This window comes from Micromys minutus (genome assembly GCF_963924665.1).
Source record: "Micromys minutus genome assembly, chromosome: 3".
Taxonomy (NCBI): Eukaryota; Metazoa; Chordata; class Mammalia; order Rodentia; family Muridae; genus Micromys; species Micromys minutus.
In genome coordinates this window covers 30129731-30156160 of record NC_137972.1, presented here as the reverse complement: position 1 = coordinate 30156160, position 26430 = coordinate 30129731, and the positions used below count along the sequence as shown (strand labels likewise).

Sequence of the window (26430 nt, the reverse complement as noted above, 5' to 3'; positions counted from 1 at the left end):
TAGCTGGTACCTTTGATGGGGGGGTACCTCCCATGGTACCTCATCATGAGCCTGCTAAGGCCCTCCCTTCCCCACTGCATCATACCATGTTTTACAAAACATACCACTCTGCATTAGCAGCAAGTGCTCCTAACTCCTAAGCCATCTCTCCTGGCCCTATTTACATAATTTAAAGATAGGCTATAGGTGAGTAAACAACCTTACAAAGACTATTACCAACTATATCAGGAAAGGCTTGATTATTGAATGGCCCGCTAAAAGTCAATATTGCCAAGACACGTTTCTTGGCATATCAATAAGGTTACATAGGTACAGATTTTGCCTTCATTATCCTTTCTAACCATAACTCTGAAATGTTGTATAGTGGCTTGAGACTTCCACAATGAATTTTCCTCACCCACCCAATACTCCTCACAATGCATAAGTACCTTCACAAACACTGCTTATTTAGCTGGTCATCTCATTAAATAAGACATATTTTAGACATTGTAAATAACCCTTTGTTAATTTATTAGAAAATATAAGTATATACAACATCACTACTCAAATTCTACTTGTAATTTTAAAAGTAACTCTATATCTAGGGAGATGTCTCAGTGGACTTACACCTCTGCTGTGCAAACCCCACAACCCACATAAAAGCCAGATGTAGTGGCTGCACTCCAGCACCCTTCTGGAATGATTGGGGTGAGGTGGTGTGGTGTGGGGAGGCAGAGAAAGATTTTAGAGATATTTTCAAAGTCTTGCTTACACACAAAGCAAGAAGCACATATTAATGTAAAATGTGTAGTAATTATTACTTTTTAAATGTCAAGATTCAAAAGTAAAATTTCATCTGCTTAAACTGACCAACGAGATCATAGGTCATGATGATGTAACATTCAAGTAAAATTTTAACACATAATTGCCAATTTCTGAAGTACACACTTTGCTAAAACTCAGTTTTGTGCCAACTTGCCAAACTGCATGTTTTTCTCAAGAAAGCTATGCTGTAATCACTAGAGACTGTCTTATATTTAATGTCTGAATGTGGTCTGTCTGAGTGTCCATTATGAATTTTTAAAGTAAGGCCTGGCCAGTGTTCTAGATAATAAGAATTGTGATCTCCTTGGGATACCAGTTTTCCTACTAGTTTTTAAGACTCAAGGTTATAACAAAGGACCAAGGCCCTGTGAACAGAAGGGGAATCAGAAACCACACTTATGTTAAATTCCTTTAGCGGTCTCTTTACCATAAAGCATATGACTACTTTTTAAGATGAAGAATAATAGGTTACATTTTTTTTTTTTTTCATTCAAGGTCTCTCTATACAGGCTGAGCTGACTTCCAACTCAGATCCTCTTGCCCAGCCTCCCAGTGCTGGGATTGATTATAAGCAAACACCACTACAAATGCTTCAGTTTCTGTTTCTGAACCTAAGAAACCTAATTCAGATTTGAAAGACAAACATATAACAAATATACCTATGATGTTAAACTTTGCACAATTCATTCATTTCCTTTATATTTTCAAATTTACTGGAATATAAGTTTCTCAGGTATATTCAAAAGATTCCTTTTCATTTACCAAGATCAATAAAACCTTTTTTTATTTACTTCCAATCAAACAACCACATTAAAGACTTTTAAAAAAAGAATTGATTTATTTTTATTTTCTATATGAGTGTTCTGATTGCATGTATTTCTGTGCAACTCACTTGTACTGTGCACTTGAAGGGCAGAAGATGGAGTCAGATCCCCTGGAACTAGAGTGACAGGTAGTTCTGAACTGTCAAGTGGGTGCTAGAAACCCAAGTCCCCTGTAAAAGCAAGCTTCCTAACTGCTGAGTCATTTCTCTAGATCTTAAAAGAAAAGTCTTCTGGGACCACCATCGACATATTGGACAGCAAGCCTCTCAGTGATTTCCTGACTCACCATAGTAACACTGGAATTACAAATGCACCCTACCACAGCTGGCTTTTTGTGTGGGTTCTGAAATCTGAATTCAAGTTGTCAGGCTTGTACAGCCAAGTGCTTCTGTCCACGGAGTCAACTCCCTGACCTCACCATATTCACATTATTATTTTAAATTTGTCTGCAGCAAAGGATGTAACTACACACTCCAGCTTCAAGGGCTAAAAAACGAACAACCCTAAAGCTACTTATTTGACTTGATGATCAAATTGTAAGAAACCAAAATTATGTTTTCGTTTTTATTTATGGCAACTTTTCCAGTGTGTATTAACTGTCTATAAAACACTCCCTTGAAGATGTCAACAACCCAAACAATATTAAATATGTAGAATATAGAGATCTTTGCTAGTTTATAAAAACTACACAGCATTTTTCTAATGTTAATTGGGGAAATAATTTGTACTTACTTAAGGTTTCTAAGCAAAATTTATTGTTTAAAATTCTTTATCTTTTTCCATTTCATTTGTCAAATTCTAAATCTACTGTTTGTTCTGCAGTTATAGTGATCAAATCAATTCAATTTACAAGAGCATATGCTTGTTTAATAGTCCATTCCTGAATCTCATTCCCTACGTCTCACCTTCTCCTCCTGTATTGGCCTAGGACCCCACCTAGTGGACAGCAACAGGAATCACCCTTTCTACTGTCTCACTTTTCCCCTGCACACTGGTTTAGTAGACTTGCTTATTAGTTAACTAATACTATTTCAGCAATTTCTTTAACATGTATTGTTTGGTTTGGACCCTGGTTCAAGAAATTGAGGTGCATAGTTTACATTTAAAGCAGACCGGCCTCCAAGTTCTCCCAGCATTCCTCAGTTCCTACCTGGCATACCCTGCCCTAACCCAGTAGCTCTTCCCTATGTAATTCAGACATTTTGGTCCTGTCCCCCTTGCCCATCTCCCTCTCCCCTTATCTATGCAGTGTCCATTCTCTCTCTTCCTCCTCCCCACTTCTCCTCCTGGTACCTTTCCTGGCTTCAGTCCTTGGGGCCAGTGAACTGGACAACCTAAGAGCAGCTTCCTAAAAAGCCTGCATTTAATATACTCTAATCTGGCTTGAATTGTATTATTTCACTGGCAGAGAAATAACTTATCACATATATATCCCTCAAAACACTTGCTGTTTATATTTTAGTTATAGCCAAGCATTACATAAAGTCTTTTTCTCTATATTGTAGTAGTGAACCTCAAAGACCACCCAAATACAGCCTAATAATGATAGTACACCCCTTAATTTTGTCTCTAAAAAAGAAAATAGTATAGTGAATTCTAAAACAAAATAGTGAATTTTAACCTCAATAACAATAATCAAGGATTTCAATTTTTTTTCTTCAGAAGATCCAAAATTTGCACTGACCTTTTCGTGTTCCTCTAAGTTTGTCCTTTCTTGGAATTTATGGCAAAAACTTGTTTCTCTTTTATAAGAGTAGTAGTGTGTAAAGAACAGATTCTTGTTGCACTTACACTGTAGCACATAACACAGGGGACAGCACTCTAACAAGATGTTGGAAGAATGGCCTTCTGGTCTACAGTGAGAATCTTCATATATACCATTTCTTGCTAACTGAAATTCAGAGTGGCTTTACCCACAGGAACAATTGTGCTTCGCGACTGTTACCTCACAGCTAAACTCCCTGAAACCTAAGCTAGATTGTTTCCTGTGTTGTTCCATTATGAATAAAACTAGTAGAAAAAAACCCCTCTTATATTTTTAAAATTTACTTATAACAGTTTTTATTATAATATTAATATATCATCTATCATTCCTCCCTCTAATTCTTTCCATATATCCCTGAAATTCATGGTCCATTTAATTATTGTTACATATATACATTATATAATATACTTATTCCTAAATACATTAACACAACCTGCTCATATTATGATACTTATGGTAGTATTGTTATCTAGGATATCAGGGATAACTACTTGGTATTAAAAAACCAATCAGGGGGACACTTCCAATTTCTAACTACATGCTAAATATTTGTCCTTATACTTACAGTTATTTAGTTCTCACTCCTCATTAAAGAAACACTTTTGTAAGGAACAAATTATTACAGAAAACTACAACCATGCAAAATACAGAGAACAAGAGATTGCATTGTGTCCAATACAAATTACATCTTTAATAGAATTCCTGTACCTAAGGCTCAGGGATCCTATTAGAATAGGAGGTAGAAAGATTGTAAAGTGCAGAGAAGCTGGAAGTTTGCTCAAACTCAGTCTCCTAGAAATCTCAGAGAAGCTTCAGACCCATGAAGTTTCATCAAACAAGACCTGCACACCACCAATGGACATACTAACATAGAAGGGGTCTCAACTCTAGACAACTATGGGCAATCAGGAAATATTAAGGAAAATTTATCGTTCTTAAGAAGAATCCCTCTAATAATTTTCAACATGCAAGTCCCTTTCAGAAATCTTAGTACTTCCCTATTTCCAATCACATTATTAAATTAATTTTGCTTTCCATTCACATAGCTCCGTCCTTTCTCCTAAGCCGAAAATTTAAAATTCAGCTATGTACATAACTCATCTTTTCTCTGTGTCTCCTAAAGTTTGGCTTATTCTCAGTAGGGTTCTATGTCAGGTATAAAAAAGTTAACATACAAAGTCCTAGCGTTCCAGGGGGCAACTAATATTTGTATTGATTTTGGGCCTCTTAGCTAAGATTGAGTCTTGGAGTGTTTTGCAGTTTTTCTTTATATCTCAATTACCTTGACACCTGATTATCTGCTTTAGTTTTGTTACTTTTTGATGGAAAGGAATGTTCCGACAGAGCTTCATAGTTCTAGGACATTCTGCAAGGCCCTACCCTGCAATTTGCCTCTATCTTCAGCACTCCTCTGGAATTGCACTGCTTTTAATTTTAGCAATATATGATCATGTATAGTTTCCTACCTAGGCCCTTTCATTGCTGAGAATGAAATTCTCTAAGATGCTGAACATTTATTAACTGAGCTCCAGGAGAAGGGAATCAGGACCTACAGTGAGTACCTGGTCAACTCTATCAGCTCTGAAAAGCTCAGCAGCTAATCCGACTGCATTACACAGCTATTTTAATTTTCTAAGTTTCTCAAGAAAAAAAAAGGGGAAGTAAAGCTAGAGCATAGTGTTTCCAGAGTAGAAGACGGATTAAATATTACTCAGCAATAATGGCTTCTTCTTGGAACTAAAGAAAAACAACCTAGAAAGTTATATTTCCTTAAGGTCACTCTGGTAACAGAATTTAATGACAGAAACAGAACTAGGACCTAAATCCACAAGTTCCTGGCACCAGGGCCTGGCTACAACCACACTGCTTCTTAAGATGTGACATTCTTGCCCTCCCAACAACACTGTAAAGTCTTCGGTAACAAGGTAATAAACTGACTTTAGTATTGCTAGTATCTCGAAGTGTAAATCTACAATTTAGAGATATTTAAGGGATACTTAACGAATCTTTTTTTTTTTTTTTTTTTAAGATTTATTTATTTATGTGAGTACACTGCTGCTGTCTTCAGACACACCAGAAGAGGGCATCGGACCTCATTACAGATGGTTGTGAGCCACCATGTGGTTGCTGGGAATTGAACTCAGGACCTCTGGAAGAACAGCCAGTGCTCTTAACCACTGAGCCATCTCTCCAGCCTTTAACAAATCTTAAAATGAAGTCTTTGTTATAAAAAAAAGATTGGTTGATGAGGATAGCCAACATAGATCTTGGGGCTCCACATACATACTCAAAAGAATTTGATCTATGGGTAGTATAGATCACTACTTTTTTTGTAGTTTGAGTGTTAGCATTTTGAATCTTTACAAATATCTGTGGCCAAAGTCATATTGTATGTTCTAGGGTATTTCTGGGGAAGGGACCGGAGAGATTGCTCAGTGGGTAAAGTATGCTTGCTGTGCAACCTTGAGGACCTGAGTTCAAACCCACAATTCTAGGACCCAAATAGCTGGGTTTGGGCATATGTGCATCTGTAAACTCCATCATAGAGCCCAAAAGCATTTTCTGTGTGCTCATAGGTTAGGATCAGGGAATTATCAAAAACATTGTGGAAGAACTATAAATGCAATATGATTAAAATTGAACCAATTTTATAAAACAGCAACTTTTAAAAAAATCCAAGAAGGGTCTAAAATAAAACCACCTGAATCTTCATAACTAAATGCCATTTGATAATTTTTATTATAAGTTATACTTATTATATATAAATTTTATAAATCACAGAAAGAAAAACTATGACATTCTTGTATATAGAACACAATAGCTAGAAAACATACCCATCTAAGGCTGGGTGTGGTGTCAGACACCTTTAATTTTGGAAAACAGGAAAAAGAGGCAGGTGGTCCTCTGTGAGTTCGAGGATAAGAGAGAGAGAGAGAGAGAGAGAGAGAGAGAGAGAGAGAGAGAGAGAGAGAGAGAGAGACTGAGGGAGGGAGGGAGGGAGGGAGAGAGAGGGAGAGAGAGAAAGGAAGAAGGAAGAAAGAAAGAAAGAAATTGAGATTACTTAAGTTTTGAAACATTGTGGTTGTGAAACAAGCTAGTTATGAAACTATGAACATATTTAACTTCCTATGTTTCTGCTGTCTCATCAACAACAATGAAAAAACAATCTATCAAAGCCAAGTATAGGGCTGTATGAACATCAAAGAGAAAATTACATGTGTTTAAACATACTTCCTGACACATTATAAGCAAATACATAAACAGCAGTTATTATTTTGACTGTCATTAGATACCATAAGGTCCACTCCTAACTCTTAAATTTCAAGTACAATTTTTAAGATAACTATATTTTCAATTTCTCTAATATATAAAATGATGAATAAACCGATATTACAGCAAGGTATGTTACAATATTATACAATCATGAAAATTTTATATATGAAATTGTGATATAGAAAAATGACCATAACAGAGTTTTAGTTTAAACCAAACAGCATTGAATGAGTTTCTGGTTTTACTTTAAAAATTAATAATACTGAGTAAAAATGTTTTTAATTTTTCTCAATTGTTTTTCAAATGCAAGTAGTACACTAAAAAACAAATCGTACTAAATAAAATGTTGGCAAGAGCTACTTTTATTCTTCTTTTCCTTTTTACATTTTCAAAGTTTTATACACTGAACACATTTCTTTAGAATTTAAACATTTAGTTTTTAAACTTTAAATATGAAGCACTTTTGAGAAAAATAAGTGTTTGTGACTATCAATCTGCTTTTGTGAACTCATTTAAAGATGATCCTCTAACTGATGTGAGCTGACCAAGTTCATTCTGCCCATTTATATTACAGGCATATATGGAGATGAGACTACTAATTTCATAAATTTATAACAAACAGTTTGAGTATGTGAAAAAGGTTTTTCAATAGAAAAAAATTGATCCCAATAAGCAAAAGAGAAAAACAGAACCTTTGGGCTGGGAAGCTGAGTTGTTGAAAGTGCTTGCCTAAGATAAGCAAGGGCCTGGGTTTAATCTACAGCACGAAATCAATTGGATATGGTAATATAGGGTTAAAATCCTAGCACTTGGGCTAAGTGGTAGTGGTGCATGCCTTTTATCTCAGTAATCCAGAGGCAGAGGCAGAGGCAGGTGGATCTCTGAGTTCGAGGCCAGCCAAGCCTACAGAGTAAGTTCCAGGACATCCAGAGCTACACAGACAAACCCTGTCCCTAAACACACACACACACACACACACACACACACACACACACACACACACACACACACCCCACCCAACCTCCCTACCAAAACGAAAAACCTAGGTCTTGGGAAGTAAAAGCAGGATTAGAACTTTAAAGTTCTCCTCTGCTACACAGGAAGTCTGAGGCTAGCATGAACTATAAGAGATATTTTGGCCACTTTGAGATGACTCAGTGGGTACTTACTGCCAAGCTTGATGACCTGAGATCAATTCCTGGAACTCAGATGACAGGAGAACATAAACTCCTGCCAGTTCTTTTCTGGCATACACACACTCTCTGTGATATGCCCCGCCACAAAAACACACAAATAAACATAAAAAACAAAAACGCAGAAGCTCCAATGATCAACATCCCATGGTTGTTCTAACCAAACTCGATCTCTATCATCATTTAAAGACATGTTTTGCACATTGGTACAAGAAAAACGGAATTGTTTCCTTTTTTGTTTTGGTTTGGTTTTTTGTTTTTGTTTTTTAGATATAATCTCACATTTCACACACTTACCTAAAAGATATTTGGTCTCAAACCTACTACACAGTCAATTCCTTATCCCCCTGCCTCCCTGTCCCAAGCGCTGCAATTACAAGTGTGTAACACCAGACCCATTTTATAAAACTTTAAAAAAATCTAACAAAAAACAAAATACTACTTTAAAAACCAGACTGGCCATTTGTCATGTGTGTACATGTGCATGCCTGTCAAAACATCAAGTTAACAGAAATCTAACAGACTTACCCGTTCTGTAGTTGCCTCCTCTCCAGGAACACACACAGCAGCAGCACAAGCTATCTCCATCACAGAAGAGCTGGTAGGAGCATCAGTTGTGGAAGAAGACCTGGGTCGACCTGACTGTATAACAGCTGCCACCTCTTGGCCAGATTTCCTGTTGATTTGGGGACTTCCCTTTGGGGCTTCTGACTTGCCCCGCCTACTATGCAAACTTGTCCCTCTCTTCATCTTGGGTGGCACTCGGATCTGCTGGAGAACACGATTCAGAGCTGTGGGATGGGTGGAGACACCATCAATCTCAGCACATGCGTTCTGACTGTCCAGATCCACTTCAGGCTCTGGATCTGTCTGAATCTGCTGCACATCATGTGGAGACACTGATGACCTTCTGCGCTGGTGCTGGAAGAGATGCTTCAAGCCTTGACCAATCACATTAATGTTCTCCAGAGCATTGTGGGTCATTTTAGATAACTTTTGTTCTGATTCTGTCTGCCTCCTGGCTTCTGCATCTTGGGATTTGCCTCCGGGATCAGGGTCCTCATATAACTGTTCACTGCCGGAAGGCTCCATCAGTAAGCTTAATGAGCTTATTTGCAAACTCAAAAAATTTTAAACACACCGATACTGTCAAATTAGGTAGGCATTTGCTTCAAGAGTGACTATGCATGCAGCTGAGAGATGGAGGCTTCATGCCTACCTAATATTAAAAAAACAAAACAAAACAAAAAGAAAGGAAAGAAAATAAAGAAAACAACCTTGTATCATACATCCATGCAGAAATATAGAAACACTACAGTTAAAAGAAAAAAAAACATGCAGCTAGCCAAAAAGATTAAGTATTATAATTAAGCAATCTTTAATCAGAAGATTAAATGATAATTTTTCAGGTAACAAGTTATGTTATTTTCTAGAATAAAAAGCCCAGAGCAAGGACACAGAAAATGAAAACTTTTTTTTTTTTTAAGAAGATCCCTTACAAGTTTCAATATAAAAAAGAATATTAATGGGCCATCTTGGAATAGACTACATATTAGCAGTTGGTAGGACAACCAGCCACTGCTTAGAAAATCAAGAGAACGGGTCGTGTATGTTTAGTCTATCTGAAGCAATTAAATTCTTTTTTAAATAATCACAATTGAGTATTAACATGCTGAAACTCAGCAAATTCAGAGAACAGTGGGAGATAAATATCCCAATCTATGTGAATTTTAGTAAAAATTTTGAAACCTTTTGCTACCTCCATCCATATTCATCAAGGTCAATGGTAATTAGAAATGACAGGTTTGCTCTTTTGGGAGGCCAAAACAAAGAAAAATCTTGTAAATTAAATTCTTTGCTGAAGCAGAAAAAAACCTTTCTGGTCCCAATAAATGAGCAGTCCAGACAGATCACTATTCAGGAAGAACAGAGTTTTGCTCAATACCAACTGTCAAAAGGGAGATTTGAAGGAGGTGTGTGTGTGTGTGTGTGTGTGTGTGTGTGTGTGTGTGTGTGTGTGTGTGTGTGTATGTGTGTGTGTGTGTATACACCTGTAATCCTAGCACTCAGGAGGCTAACACAGGAAGATGGAGAGTTCAAGGTCAATTTAGACTACATACTCAGCAAGTTCTAATCCATTCAGGGCTATTTAGTGACACTGATTAACTGGAAAAAAACAAAACCAGAAAAGAGAGTCTCTCGACAGTATTCTTGACAGAAGATTTCTGTCTATTTATATAAACTCAAAAACAAAGATGCAGAACAGTAACTAGGTGCAATCAAATGACAGAGAAAAACAAAAGGTCAAAGACCAAATAGCCGCCATAAGCCAGTATTAAACACAAGAAAAGGAAGCTGAAGCTAAGAGCATGACTGTCATGGCTACTGAAATCACATGCAAAGGAGAGGGGTGGATGGTCTGGGATCAGATCTCTCACTCTTTTTTTTAATAAAGTGTTTTACTTTTATTGAGTTTGTGCAAATATATGAAGTTGTAGAAATGCATAGAAGCTACTACAGAGGACAAAACATGATGCAGGAGGTTTTTTTTGCATATTTTCTCTCAATTTTTGTTGTTGTTTAGAAGACTTTAAAAGTCCCTACATTACAATGAGTACCCTGAACATTCTGCCACTGCCAGTTAAGCACTCCAAGTTCCTGTTCTGGGGTATGGGTCCTGCTGCCACCAAGTGGCAAAGGGAGAAAGCATAAATGAGCTCATTGTCAACATCGGCCAACCACTTGCTGAGGGATAGGAAACAAATTCACTCACACTTCTGGATGACTATTCTCAGGCCTTTTCACCACAGGACATGGACACTGGCACTGTGGCTCCATGGTCCCCATTCTTTCAAACCTATTTCCTTATCTGCTGACTCTTCATGACTTGAAAGCACAGAGTGACAGGGTTAAAAATGCTCATCTCCCACCAGTTCTTTTCTTCCGTATGTTTCTTCATTCCAGAAGAAGGCAACTGAAAGCAACTGTTAAGAGCGGGGAAGCTCCCTGTCCCTCACTGAAATTCTTTGTGGCCCCAGAGAAATCTTGCCATCCATATGACCCTCTTCTCCTTTCCTAATTCTACATTTGCACTGGTTTGTTGGTCTCCCTTTGGGACCACAAAGAGAAAAAAAAACTCTTATTGGCTTAGATTTAGTGCGGTTTTCCAGGACATTTTGTGGGCAACTTTTGTCAACAGCAAGCATGTTTAATTATTCTGCTCTTCCCTCGTATGCTTGCCTGGCAAACTAATAGTTAGTGAATTGTATTAACCTTAGGTTAAAAGGGGCTGTGTGACAACACACCAATACATCTGTCAGTCTATTCTCATACTGGGTTGCCGAGACCGAGAATATGGAAGGATATCAAAGCAAGGCTGACAGGAGGTTGTTTGTGATTTTCCTCATTTTATACTTTATTAGCCACATTGTACAAATGATCTTGTTATTGTTATAAGTAAAATAAAGCCAGTTTACCAGACAGATTAAAAGATACCACGAATAAAAGAATGCTACTAAGGTTGCTCAGAAACTAAATGAACTACTACTTATCTAACATATCAAGTATCATAGAAATTGACTACTCAGCATATCTTTCTTTGGACAGTATGGAGAACTAATCTACTGACTGTCTGCTTTGTATCTAAAACTAATGGAGAATATAGTTATCAGTTAACTTCATGTAAGATTTCACTAGCATTTGTACTTTTTTTTTTTTTTTTTTTTGAAGTTGAAAGAGGAACTGCAATCCCTAGGGAAGGCTCTTAGCCACAGCTGTAAAGATGAGAATGTATCTCAAGTTTTCTGACAGCAAGACTTATCTTAATTATACTACTTAGCACAGGCTTGTGGAACATGTAGCCCTAAATACCAATCTAAGTTTTAAGCAGTAAGTTGTGATTACCCACTTCTGATAGATATAACCTGGCAAGTGGAATGGGTATTATTTACTGTGACATCACACACATAGAACATGGTCAAAATTGTGAAGACTCCTCCAGTCTCCATAAAGAAAATCTCTAAGGTCCCTAATCAAGGTATACAAAATATTAATGAAGACCAAGTATATAGAAAAATAACCAATGAAGATAAGACTTACACCTGAAAATGCTGATGGGAAGAATGTCAACACTCATGGAACTCAGTAATCTCAAAACACTTTGGAATGCTCTGCAATTTATTTTCTTCTCTAAAATAGTAACCATGGAATGACTAGTAACTGTTAGTTTATGAAAAAACTCAAAATTACATTTAGATTGGCTTAACATACACATGAAGCCAACTACACACTGCTAAAAGGGATTTGGCTTTTCTTTTGTTCATTTCTAAAGTGTCACATTCTTATAGTAAAGGAGAAACAGAAAAGAGCAAAGTGAGATGACAGAGGAGGTAAAATATGGAGAAAAGAGCGACAGCCATGAACACACCATACATTTCTGGTCATTTCAGTCAATTCTTAGAATTTCCCACAATTCATTTTTCTACCACAGTTTTGCTTAACACACAATACTTTGTTAAGTGTACACTGAGAAAACAAGTGGCTTTACATTAGTATTAGAAATAAAGTGGAAAATTCAACAAATGTTTAAAAGGGTCTTCTACAAAGCCATTCTAAATTATATACAAATTATTTTCTATTCCTTTCTCGCCAACTTTTTTGTTTTGTGTATGGTAGCCAAAGCATTTGGCATTGGGTTATTTTCACAGGTCATGAAAACTTGGGATACTTGCCTTCATTGCTCTTCCTCAAGCACGTCCTGGTGGCACTGATGTCCTTTTAGGAGAAGCTGAAAAACAGGCATAAGAATCGTAAGAATCAAAGTGAAACTTAGCTGGGAGCTCACCTCCAAACAAGGAAAGGTCAAATGCACACAAATTATTACAATTTTATGTTCTACCAGTAGGAAGGGGTAGGGTCATTTTCTTTCTTTCTTTTTTCTTTTTTTCTTTTTTTTTTTTTTAGTTTTTTTTAAATTATCATTTTCTAATTTTTAGAAATGTAAGACAAAACTTGTAATAAAAAAAGATACTTTGTAAAAAATATTAAAATTAACGACACTGAAAAAAAAAGCCAAGCATAGTGGCATATATACCTTTATTTACTTCTAGTAGTCTAGAGGCAAAAACTGCCAATTTCCGGCCAATCCAGCCTACAAGGCAAGTCCTAGGTCATCCAGAGCCACACAATGAATGGGTGAGTGGAGGGTGTCATAGGTTATAATAAATAATTTAATATAATCCTACTGAATAACAGATTCTGTATCAGCTGTAGTCTTGAACTAACATGAAAATTTTAAAGACGCTTAGGAAAACATGATTTAATAAACATTTTTCAAGTACCTTTTCTCACAAACATCTGCAAGCTTTCATAAAAAGCAACTCTAAAGCCAGGCATAGTAGCCTAACACTTAAGACTCTAGCACTTACAAAGATCCTTAACCGAGCTGGCCTGGGACACCTAGAAACCTCCAGGCTAGCCTGAAGTACACAGGGAGGAGCCTATCTCAAAATCTGAGAGTGGGGGGGAAAGGAAGAAAAAGGAGGAACTAATTATACAATATATTTACTATGTACAACTGAGAACTGAAATGCATCAAAATTGAAAATTCCCTGGAAAACTAGCTTCTAATAGCCACCACTACAGACAATTTATTTAGAGATGCATCATAAGAATATCTGCTATGTACTCAACAATATAGAAGCCAAATACAAATTTACATTCAGGGAACTCACATACAGAAAACAAGATTTGCAAAACTGCACAAAGCAATTGATTGAGAGCTAAACTAGAAACAGAAGAGACAATTCATTTGGTAAAGCATGAAAACCTGAGTTTGATTAGGAACCCACATAAAAAGCCAGGTGTGGGGGATGGAGAGAGGGCTCAGAAGAGCAGTTTCTGCTCTTCCAGACGTCTTGAGTTCAATTCCCAGCAACCAAATGGTGGCTCATAAGCATCTACAATGAGATCTGGTGCCCTCTTCTGGCCTGCAGACATACATACATGAAGGTAAAACACTATATATAATAAGTAAATCTAAAAATAAATCAGAACAAAACAAACAACCCCCCTCCCCCAACTTATTCCAAAGGGAAAAGTCAGGCGTGGTACATCTACACTTGTAGTCGCAGCACCATTAGGGAGGTAAAGACAGGTGGATCCCTGAGGCTTGCTGGTCAGCCAGGCAAGTTGGTGAGTAACAGACCAGTAAGAGAGCCTGTCTCAAATAAAGTGCATGGCACCTAGACTCTTGGCCTCTGACCTCCATAGCACATGCACACAAACCTATAGGAACATGAACAAGCATGTACATGTGCTTGTGTGTGTACACACACACGGGGGGGAGGGAGGGAGAGAGAGAGGAAGGGGGAGGGGAGAGAGAGAGAGAGAGAGAGAGAGAGAGAGAGAGAGAGAGAGAGAGAGAGAGAGAGAGAGAGAGAGAGAGAGAGAGAGCGCACTTGGCTGTAATAATGCTTATAGTCGCCAGATGTGGTGGCAAACACCTTTAAACCCAGCACTGAGAAGGCAGAGGCAGGAGAATCTCTGAGTTTGTGGCCAGCATGGTCTACAAAGTGAATTCCAAGACAGAAAGGGCTATTATACAGAGAAATGCTGTCTTAAAAAACAAAAATGATTACAGTCATCATTAGAAATCAGGTCTCAATAAATATCTATTCCCTTAAACTGCTTCTGTCAAACATTTGTCACAGCAACAGTGAGTAACCAACACACATGGTAGACAAGACAATTTAATATCCAACTCTATCTTCCTCTTGATTCTTTTGGGATCCCTGTGCATAAAGTTCTCAGTAAACATCCTATTATGACCATTTTTTTTGGTCACAGCTTTAGTTACAGTGTTGAAATTCTTCTCTTTCAGTAGAAAATTAAAAATCAGTTTCTTCTACTCCTTGTAGTTTTCTATGACAGAGACTTGTTCCATCTTTTAACATATGATTAGTTTACCCTGAATAATTATCTGTCTTAGCATGGTTTATAGAAGATAGGTGATACAGAAAAAATAAAGTTTATAGCTGTAAACTCCTGGGCTAGAATGAGGAAAATTTAAGGGAATACTTAAAAAACAAAAAATTAAACTAGCATGATCCATTAATCTTTTAGGGCCAAAGGAATAGATATACCCACAATCTACTACCAAAAAGATAGAGAACTGCTAGTTATGCTGCCATTAAAACTAAATGTATACAGTATTTTATATACATAGGCTATTTCATTTTTGAACTAGAGACAGGTGACTAGTAATTCCATTAGCTCAGCAAGAGATCCACTACTTTGGTACAAAGAAAAACAGAATTTAAACATAAAAAAAAAAAAAAAAAAAAAAAAACATCGAAAGGGGAGAAAGCAAGATTACCAAACAGGTGTGACACATGAAAAGCAAATGCAAACCCAAATATTATCAGTAATTATATTAAGTATGAAAGTACCAAAGAACAAAGTATTAATGAAAAATTATCATTACTCACATGTAAAATAGAACAACACAAAATAAAAAGTAAAAACTACAGAAGAACCATAAAAACAAATTAGGAGAGCCGCACTACCTCACAGCAATAGCCTAAGAAAAGTTTAAAAGTCACTTGCTTGATACACACTAATGTCATGGAAAAGGGGGGGGGGAGTATTGTTTAGTCCTGTGATGACTACACACAGGTTCTGCAAAAATCTGAGGCTTAACCAGAACATCACAAAATTCTCCAGACTCTCTACTACCAAAAACGAATCTAAATACAAATACAAACCTAACTACAAATAACAATGGAATGCTAGAAAACAATGGTATTCTGAGAACAAGCACAAATAGAAAGGCAGACACACAGGAAACAAAGATTACTAAGAAAGAAATGGAAATCTTTGGTTACCATGGGAATGTCAATTCAGTAGCCCACAGCAGTAGACATAGCCAAACCCTACGTAGAATAACACAAATCCCCACTCTAGTAGAGAAATCCCCACAACTAGTAGACATAAACTTGTGGTCAAATATATCCATTTATTTACCTTGGTATTTTATATAAAACACATACCTCTTTGAACAAGAATTTATCAACTAAAGGTAGCAATAAAAACACATCTTGTAAAAACAGCATAATCATCAGGGCCAGACTCATGACATGCATTTTGGAATAACTAAGGAATTTAAAGCAGTGTTAATTCAGTCAATGTGAATTCAGTTAATTCACATGGAAAAGGCATGTGAGACCAGATAGGGAATTTTACAAAGAAATAGAAATCATAAAAAAATCAAATGGAAGTGCTAGAACTGAAAACACAGGGCCAAAGAACAACGACTTTTCTTTTTTTAATTTGTTGTTTTTGTTTGTTTTTCAGGACAAACTTTCTCTGTGTAGCCCTGGTTGTCCAGGAACTCACTGGGATAAAAGGCTTTTATACCCACTACCTGGGTAAAGAAAGATATCTTAGTAGGTACTTATACATACACTGAGACAGTGTACTCCAAATCTTTGGGGGGAAAGAGAAAAACATACCTGAGCCAGTAGAACTAAAGTATGAAAAGGAAAGAAAGTGAATTATCTTACTTCAAAAGAACCCAAGAGCCCCATTACACACTTCTTTTGGTGTTCTTTTACTTGTAAGTGAACAGAGGGGCAGTTTGTCTATTTTTCCTTTGGCTAGGTACCACTGTTCTGCTATGTGCTGTGCTTTCCCTGTTTAAACTGCTCTCTTGGCCTTTGACTTCCCTTCAGTTCACCACGATGTGCTTATACCTGTTTTGAGGGACTTATCCTGTGGTGTTTTCGCACTTTCTTATCTGTGGTTGGTGCCTTGTAGTTTTAACTCAATGAATCATGTTAGGGCTGTTTATAGCAGCACAATGACAGCTTGTTACAGGATGATGTACACCTTACCAATAGCTATACCACTGAATCTCCACAAACCATTGATTCTGTACAAATCCTTCTCCTTCCATGGCTCAGTGTTGACAGGTCTTCACAACTGTCTGAATAAAAAGCATAGCAGCCATGCCATGGCATACCCAGGAGTCAGCACTCTATACCATCCCCCTACTTTTCTCTGGCTCCTACATTTTTCTCACCCCCTTTTCCACAACATTCTCTGAGCTCTGAAGGTTGTAATATAGTTGTAACTAGGTATTCAACAGTCATTTATTCTCTGTGGGTTAGTCATCTGTGGGTCTCTCAGCAGCAACTTCTGCAAAAAGAAGCTTCTTTGACCAAAGCTGACATCACCACTAGTGTATGGACACAAACAGTTCTTTAGAAGGCAATTGGACAGGCACATTATGTCATTTAGCAAAACAATACTACTAGTTTCCTCATTAGGGCTAAGAATCACCCCAGCCATAGGATTTTGATCAACTTTACAGTAGCAGACAGGATTGCCCTACCATAAAACAGGCAATGAGTTGAATCAGAAAGCAACTTGTTACCTTCCCAGTAGCCCTGCAACAATGAGCTCATCTTTCCTGACTTGTCAGTATTGTACATAGGATCCACACTTGAGTAAGACTTTCACTGACTATTCTTCCTCAGTGTACCTTCCAATACTATATATAGTATAGTACCATACTAGCAGGAAGGATGTTTCTAGCCCATTTCCAGCTTGACTTATTTGTCCAGCAACCAAGGTACATGACAACCCAGGCTATAAGCTTGTGAGTGTGTATGTGTATGAGTACCAATAATTTAACAGAAGAAAAAAAAAGAGAGAGACACAAAAGTGTACAGACAATCTGTAATATATTTCCCTGACTGCAGGTATTTCCACAACTGCTCTTTTATTCCAATGAGTAGTTATGCCCCATGATAAAGGGAAGACACCAGTTTTTCTGGGAGTCTATAATCTTCAAATACTTTTTTGAAATGAACACCATCATTAAAGTATAAATAGTATTAATCTTTTCAAAACAAATAGCCAGGCATAGTGGCTAATGTGTAACAATTTCTTTTGAAATAAAACATTCCATCTCAGAGGGAAGGCATCCTTAAGGCATAGGATATACTAAATGGGAAGTAAAGCAGTCTATCCTGCAGGGAAACTTTTTGAGCTCAGGCAGTGAACAAGTCAGAGGTTTCAGGAAGTTCCTGCAACTGACAAGATTCACTAGGCACCTCATCACCACCACCACACATTTATAAGCAGTAAGGACTTCTAAATCATAAACTGCCACTCTCAAATTTCAAGTTTTTGTGAACTGTCACCATGCTGGGTAGGTTTTTGTAATGCAGGTATTTCTGAATCACTTCTTCTCTTGTAGGTGATTCCTCACTCATACTCATCCTGTTTATAACCCCAATAAATTCTGTGGTTCACCAAGATGGACTTCAGTAGTATCCTTACTTTAATCAGGAGCGAGATGCTTGTTAATATATTGCCAGGAATAGTATCACCCAACAATAGTGAATATCTATAATTTCAGCACTCAGGAAGCAGAGGCAGGAGGATTATAAATCTGAAGCCAGGCCAGTGACTTTCATATCAACAAAAAGGAGGTAAACTCTTGAATGTGAAAACTGAGACAGCATTTGCTAATCTCAGTTTTCACAGTTACAGGTTAGAGGGCACTCTGGCAAGGACTGAAATGACATCAGGAGTCATCCCACAGAAATGTCTCCAAAAAGCCTAAGTGTTAGTGAAGGAAGAAATCCTGAAACACTAAAGAAAGTAACCTTGAAATTATGCCTAGTTTCTTATGTAGAAAAATAGCAAATGACTTTTGAGAGAAGGAATCACAAAAAAAATTTACAAATTAGAGGGCATTATGGCAAGGACAGTAATGACATCGGGAGTCTCTCACAGCAATGTCCCCAAAGAGTGTCTGTGAAGGCAGACCTTGTATTTGCATACTCAGTGAACTGTGGAGGTCAGTACTAAGAGAAGAACATTCAGGCAAACATACTTTCAGGAGCAAATGTGGCACATTCTAAATGTCCAAAATACAATTTCCAACATGCATATACAGAATTTTAGCCTCAATGGGCTGATATAATGGCTTAGTAGGTAAAGGCTCTTGCCAAGTAAACTTAACAAGCTGAGTTTCATCTCCTAACCCCACATGATGAAAGGAGAAAAGCAACCTCCGTAGGGAACAGATGACTTCCACATGAGCACCATGGCACACACTCCCACTCTCCCAAGTAAATAAATAAGTTAGAAAACAAAAATGTAAAAATAATTGGATATAATTAACACTTAAATCTCTTTAAAAAAAGAAAATTTAGTTCCAAAATATGTCAACTAAAGTTAGCCTTTAAAAAAAAAAACATTTGTTTGATGTATAGATTCATTGTCAAGAAAAATAACACATCATTCTTACAAACCAAAAAAAAGGGGGGGGGGGCAGCAAATGTAAGAACCTAAAAAAAAAAAAAACTAACAGGAAAAGAATTATGGCAGTAAAGAAAACAAAGTACTTGCAGAAAATTAGATAAAGATAATACTTAAAAGTGGAGGTTCAAGAAATAGCCCAATGTTCCATTAGCATAAAGACCTGAATTTACATCCACAAGTACCCAAATAAAAGGCAGATACATATTGTATGTATCTGCAATCCCAGTGCTCTTGGGATTTGCAGGCAGAGACAGGAAAATCCTAGAAGCTCCTGGTACAGCCAGGTATTCATTACAGAAAAGAGACCCATTCTCAAAGAAAGGTAGAAGACAAAGACTGATATGGAATATTCTTTCCCAACCCCCCTCCCTCCCTCCCTCTGTCTCTCTGTCTCTCTCTCACTCACACACACGCACACAAACACACTCCCCTTTCCAACTCGTAACTATCCTACCCATTCTGTTCTTCAAAACTTTGAAGTATTAACTGATACAAACTAATGGATTTCACACATATAATTTGATGTAGTAATATTACTCTTACCATACTCAAGATGACAAACATTTCCATGGTTGCCCAAGTTTCCTAAAGCCTTTCTTAACTCCTTCTCCCTGTAAGTACTATCTGCTTTCTGACTCAAAAGAGTAGTTAACATTTTCTAGATTTAAACACAGTAAAACATACGGTATACTTTCCTTCAGTCTATCTTCTTTCAGTAAGCCTAATTATTTTAAGGTCTGTTTATGCTGTGGAGAGCATCAATAGTTTTCATTGCCAAGTAATATTTCATTTTGCAAATAGGACAGTTTCTTTATTCATAGACTTGTGATTGACACTCAGATTGTTAAATGTACTTAGTGATTCATAAATCTTCTAAGAGCATGTGTACCCAAGTTCTCGTGTAACTATATGCTTTGGTTTGTCCTAGAGAAATACTTACAAATTGAACAGTGGAGCCCTATGACAAGTATACATTTACATTTTTTTTTAAAAAGCTTTGCTCAATTGTTCAAAGCAGCCGTTCCTTTCTACTTCTCATCATCAACGGATAATTACAGACAATTTCCATCCTTGCCAACACACTTTTCAATGAGTGTCTTCTCCCAGTATAAATCTTGGCACACTTTGCTAATGGTGTGCTCCAACTATCAAAGATTTTTACTGTGAAGAACCCTTTCAGTTACTGTTCCCTGCTTTTTTTCCTTTTTTTTTGGCTTAGTTCCAAGTTCACTAAATTTTTCCTCCTGTCTTTTTGTGGTTTTACAGTCTTACCTCTTCCATTTAGGCCTATGCTTATTTGAAGTTAATTTCTGTGCATGTGTATTATGAAATCTTCCATGGTAGGTCAAAGTCAAGAACACTTGGTGTATATGGCTCTCCAGTTAGTCTAGTACCATTTGCTGAAAAGAATGGTTCTTCATGGAAAACAACTTTCACCTCCTCTACAGCCACCCAGCCTCCAGCAAGCTCTAAACAGTTCGGTCTACACTCTCTCCACTTCCCTGTCCATTTTCCTTCCAACAATTGCCCAAGTCCCAATCCTACAAAAACCAAACTATCCATCTGTTCCCTAAGTAAATTCTTCCCGCTAAAAGTGACAAAAGGGGGGAAAACCCCTGAGATATCTGTGCTGACCAAAACAACTGAGATCCATGCTTCTAACACAGAATGAGCACTGTTGCTGTTCTTAATCCTACTGCATGTCTCCAGTCTATCCACTCTGCTAACCCATGGGATAATTTCACTCTTCTTTCTTCAAACTAACAGCCATTCTTCTTCCATTCAGCCCTGTGTCTCTGAAACAACTTACTAACAGACAGATAAGTCCTGGACTGCCAAAGGGAAACAAAACTATTTATCACATAGCACTGTTGACAATAACTGAGACACTGCACACATGGAAGACACTTGACTCCCCAGGCTGGTACAAAGCCTGCCAACTCCTAGAAGTGATGCTTCTGTCATCACTTTTACTACAAGTAAACCACAAACCAGGATTGTGAGGTAACTTTAACAAGTTAACACTTAAAAAAGACTTTTCTTAATGCATCTAATTTTATAATTTGTAACAGTCTAAATCATGATAAAACTACCACAGCTCTGTCAAGATCATGTTCCTGTACCTATACTATTCAAAAGCAAGAACTGTCCTATATGCCTAACTTTTCACATAATTCAGATAAACAAATATATGAAAGCTTTAAAAGGCAACATACTGTATTATTCTAGTTGGGTTGACAGAAATGAGAAACACTTTGCACTTACCCCACTGATTGTCAACAGCACCCACTTAAGTGGTAGAGCTGAGGTTCTGTGTTTAGTTGATCCTGAGCTTTAAAGACAATCCAGTATATATTTAGATCAGACCTAAAGAATATATTTAATTTCAATTTTTACCTTCTTATCACAGACTCTCCTTTGTGAAATAACTTGAGAAAATATTAGCATCTGCTCCAAAAATTCCTTAAACAGCAGTCGTAAAAGATTAAGACCTTTCAACATTAGTGTTTCTTTTCCCCCCTCCCTGAGCAGTCTTGACAATTATTTTTGAAATAATACTTATAATCCACTCATTCCCTGGATCACTACTCTGAAGCATCTAAATAAGACAGTATGCACAAAAAACCAGAACCATCTACACATTGTTTTGACAGATCCAGGCCGGCTAGTTGCAAAGCTTCTAAATATGTGCTCCCCACAGACCCATGTGTCTCTGTCAGCTCTAGCAAATGTCCCCCTCACCCCCACCCCAGTCTAGTTCTAGATTTTGAAGCAAAAATAAAAATAAAACTGTCGGTTGTATGTCTCAATCTTCTAACAGGGTAAAAAGAAAAAGTTACTTGTTACAAAGAAAGAGCTATTTGTTATATAAACCATATTAAATATCTGCTTAGCACAAATACTAAGCTATAAAAGGCAGCATGACAAAAATCCCAGAAACGGTGGACATTCCAAACTCATGGATTTTACCTCTGCAAATTCAGCCAGCCTGGGATCAAATGTTTGAAGAAAATAGTATCTGACCTGACTGTGAATGACATTTCCTTGTCTTTACTCTTTCAACAGCACAGCTCAGCTCTTCACACAGCCTTTCTGTTGTGAATTGACACTGTAAGTAGGCCTGGGAGGACTTCAAGTATGCAGAATGCATACTTGTATTATGAAGGCATAATGTATGTATGCCTTATGTAGGTTATATGCAATGCCACTTTTTCAAAGAGATTCAAGCATCTGTACTGCAGCATGTGGGACTCCCAGAAGCAAAGCCCACACATGAGCAGGTAGATTTTAATTTCTTGAAGGATGAAAGGATTTAGAGAGTATCTATAGGGCTGTGAATGGTTCAGCATTCCTTTGATCTCAGCTAAAAGTGTTCACATATGTTCACCTATCACAAACATACAATAAGATGGTTACTACAAAAACAAACAAATAACGAATCAGAACATAACAACAACAACAAAACCACAGAAATAAGTACTGATAAAGATATGAAGAAATTGGAACCCATGGGTAAGTTAGATGGCTTCAAGAATAAAGGTGCCTGTCATGGAAGCCTGGCAACTTGAGTTTAGTACATAGAAACAATGCAGAAGTTGAAGGGGTAAAAAGTTGTCCTCTAACCACCACATACAGACTATGGAACACATAACCAGAAACCCAGAAGCATGTGTGTGTGTGTGTGTGACACACACACACACACACACACACACACACACACACACCAGGTACATAGTAAGGAATAAACTGGTATCCTTGTAAACTATTAGTGGAAAATAAAATGGAAGTACAGTTATAGTGGAAATGGTACAGCAGATTCTTCAAAAACAAAGGACCAAGCCCTGTGGAATTACCATATGATCCAGCAATTCAACTTCTAAGAACAAACCCAAAAGGGCCAGGTGTCAGGCGTAGTGGCCCATGCCTTGATCCCATCACCTCTTGGAAGGCAGAGGCAGGCAGATCTGAGTATGAGGCCAGCCTGATCTACAAAGCCAAGGCTACACAGAAACCGTGCCTCAAAAAACAACCAACCAACAACAGAACCTCAAGAATTAAATACGGTCTCAGGAATCTGTATAACCATGTTCATAGCAATACTATTCATAACTAAAATGTAGAAGCAGCTCAAGAATTCAGAGAAGGAAAAATGCAGTATACATATAATGGACTGTATGCCACCTCAAAAAAATAAAAAAGTGAGACTAGCAGGATGGCTCTGTGGGTAGGGGCCTGACCATTTGAGTTCAATCCCTGATATGATCCTCCCATGATAGAGGAAGAGAATGAACTGGCCCAACCTTCTCTGACCTCCATATACACACTGTGGCACACAGGAACTTATATAGAAGAGAAAAGGAAGGACAAATGGAAAACTTTAATATACTAACAAAGAGACATTGCCAAGTGATATAAGCCAATCACAAAAAGATAAACACTGTATAATTCCTGCACATGAAGTACTCAGAACAGTCGGTATCATAGACAGGCGGTTTAACAGTGGTTGTCAGAGAGTAAGAACAGCAAGAATAGGAAGAAACAGGAGTTACTTTGTAATGAGATTAACACTTTGATTTTTGAAGACCAAAAAAAAAAAAAAAAAAAAAAAAAACTAGAGATGGAAAGTAAAAATGGATGTACATCACTATGAGTGATTTTGTATAGAAACAGATTCTTGGTATATAGCCCAGTCTGGCCACAACTCAAAATCTTCCTAACTTCTGAGTGGTGAGACATAGGAATGAAACACCTGGATCAAATGTGGCTTTATTTAAACACTTCACTGCACACTTAAAAGGGGTTAAGAAGGGGATAGGGAGATGGCCCAGTCAGCAAAGTGCTTGCTAAACAAGCATGAAGACCTGAGTTTGCAGTCCTCACATCCACATAAAAGCTAGGCCTCAGGTGATGCTCCTGTAATAGTAGTTAGTACCCAGAAGGCAGAAACAAAAAGATCTCTGGAACTCAATCAGTTATATAGTCTTGCTGAATCGATGAGCTGCAGGTTCAGTGAGAGACCCTATCTAAGAAGGTAGAGAGAGATTGAGGAAAACTCCTGACAAAACCACTAGGCTCCACATGTCTAATCACATACATGAATAAACACACACATAGATGACACAAGTTTTTAAAATTAAAAAATGGCTAAGAAGGTAGACTTGAGGGCTGGAGAGAGATGGCTCTGAGGTTAAGAATGAGTACTGCTTTTGCAGAAGACTTGAGTTTGGTTCCTAGTATCCATGTGTGGTGGTTCACAACTGCATCTAATTCCATTTCCACAGGATTCCACGTCTTCTGGCCTCCACAGGCAATTGCACTCATATTTGAAAAACCACACAGACATATATACATGTAATTAAATTAAAAATTAAGATATCAGGCTAGAGAGGTGATTCAGCAGTTAAGAATACTCACTGTTCTTTCAATGGACCAAAATCCAGCTGCCAACAGCCACATCAGGCAGCTCACAACCACCTATAACTCCAGATGTAGGGAATCTACATCCTTTCTAGCCTTCATGAGCACCCATATACATGGCATATGTCTCTCTCTCTCTCACACACACACACCTTTAAAGATACAACCTTTTAAAAACAGTGTATCAGGGGGAAGTAACAAATCATACATACACATACACACACACACACACACACACACACACACACAAACACACACACACACACACACACGGAAGGAAAATAAGAGGGAAGGGTGTATGCTAGTTCAAAGTAAATGATACCTATTTTGCTTTTTAATTTTTATCTTTTTGACTATGTCAGCTCTATCAGATAACATGCTTCTGAACAATAGGATCATTTAAACTCTTAAGATTTGGAACAGTTCTAGAAGAAATACAAAAGACTGTGGGAGAAGAGGGGATTGTTGAGTAGGGAAACACACTACTAGCCAGTGCAAATATCAGTTCCCAGCACCAACATGGCAGCTCACATCTGGTTCCAGATTTAATGTCCTCTTCTAAAAGTCAGCCACACAGATATATATGCAGGCAAACACTCATAAAATAATAAAAATGAACTTAAAAAATTATCTTTCCTATTCTTCAGCTATTAATCTCTTCCAGAGCAAACTATCTACCTTTGACTTGGTTCTACTGAGTGGCTGTGACCAATATGAAAACAATGGTGCTCTTATTTTACTTATACTTTTTAATATTTATATCTTATTTTATATGCATGAATGTTTTACCTGTGTGTATTTATGTATACCATGTGTGATTGGTACCTGCAGAAGTCAGAAATAGGCAACAGGTCTCCTAGAACTGGAATTACATATGTTGCTGGGAATTACCAGAGAGGAAGGAACCTCAACTGAGAACATGCCTCTATAAAACTGCACTGCACATAAGCCTGTAGGGCAGTTTCTTAGTTTCTTAGATGTGGGATGGTGATTCTAGTTCTGTAAGAAAGCAGGCTAAGGGGACTAGAGAGATGGCTCAGCAGTTAAGAACACTGACTGCTCTTCCAGAGGTCCTAAGTTCAATTCCCAGCAACCAAATGGCGCCTCATAACCATCTGTAATGGGATCTGATGCCCTCTTCTGGTTTGTCTGAAGACAGTGACAGTGTACTCATATACATACAATAAACAAAGAAAGCAGGCTGAGCCAGGCAATGGTGGTGTATGTCTTAAATTCCAGCATTTTGGAGGCAGAGGCGGGTGGATCTCTGAATTTGAGGTCAGCCTGGTCTGCAGAGCAAGTTTCAGGACAGTCAAGGCTACAAACTGAGACCCTGTCTCAAAAGCAAACCAAACAAAAAGGAAACAATGAGGAATAAGCTGGTAAGTAGCACTCCTCCATGGCCTCTCCATCATCTCCTGCTTTTGAGTTCCTGTCCTGACTTCCTTACATGATGAACAGTGATGTAGAAGAAACAGACAATCAACCCTTTACTCTCCGATTTGCTTTTGGTCATGCTTTTTCATTACAACAGTAGTAATTCCAACAAAGACAGCCTCTAACCTATAGAGTCTACACTGACCCCTAATAGCATCTGAATTGCTTTATATTAACTTGGAGGTTTCACTATCAAAACATGCTATTTAAAAAATAAAAGCAAATGTCTAGGTAAGGTAACCAACACTTGTAATCCCAGCACTTGAAGACTTGAGCTAGGAAGACAGCAAAGTTAAATACAGGCAGGGCTAAATGGTGATTGTCTCAAAATAAATTAAAACCCATAACATTTAAGAAGTACTTCAAGCAGATATAAAGATAT

The 26430-nt window shown here is 37.6% G+C and overlaps 1 protein-coding gene across 1 annotated transcript in view; it reads right to left on the bottom strand.

Annotated features, from left to right (window-relative positions):
• Positions 1–26430, bottom strand: part of TMCC1 (transmembrane and coiled-coil domain family 1) — a 180599-nt gene that overhangs the window by 115017 nt on the left and 39152 nt on the right. Inside the window, exons 2-3 of the mRNA XM_080913656.1 lie at positions 12586–12645; positions 8388–9074 (exon numbers count right to left, since the gene is read on the bottom strand). Coding sequence (XP_080769782.1) covers positions 8388–8951 — 564 coding nt within the window. The 5' untranslated portion in view covers positions 8952–9074; positions 12586–12645. The remainder of the gene's footprint in view (positions 1–8387; positions 9075–12585; positions 12646–26430) is intronic.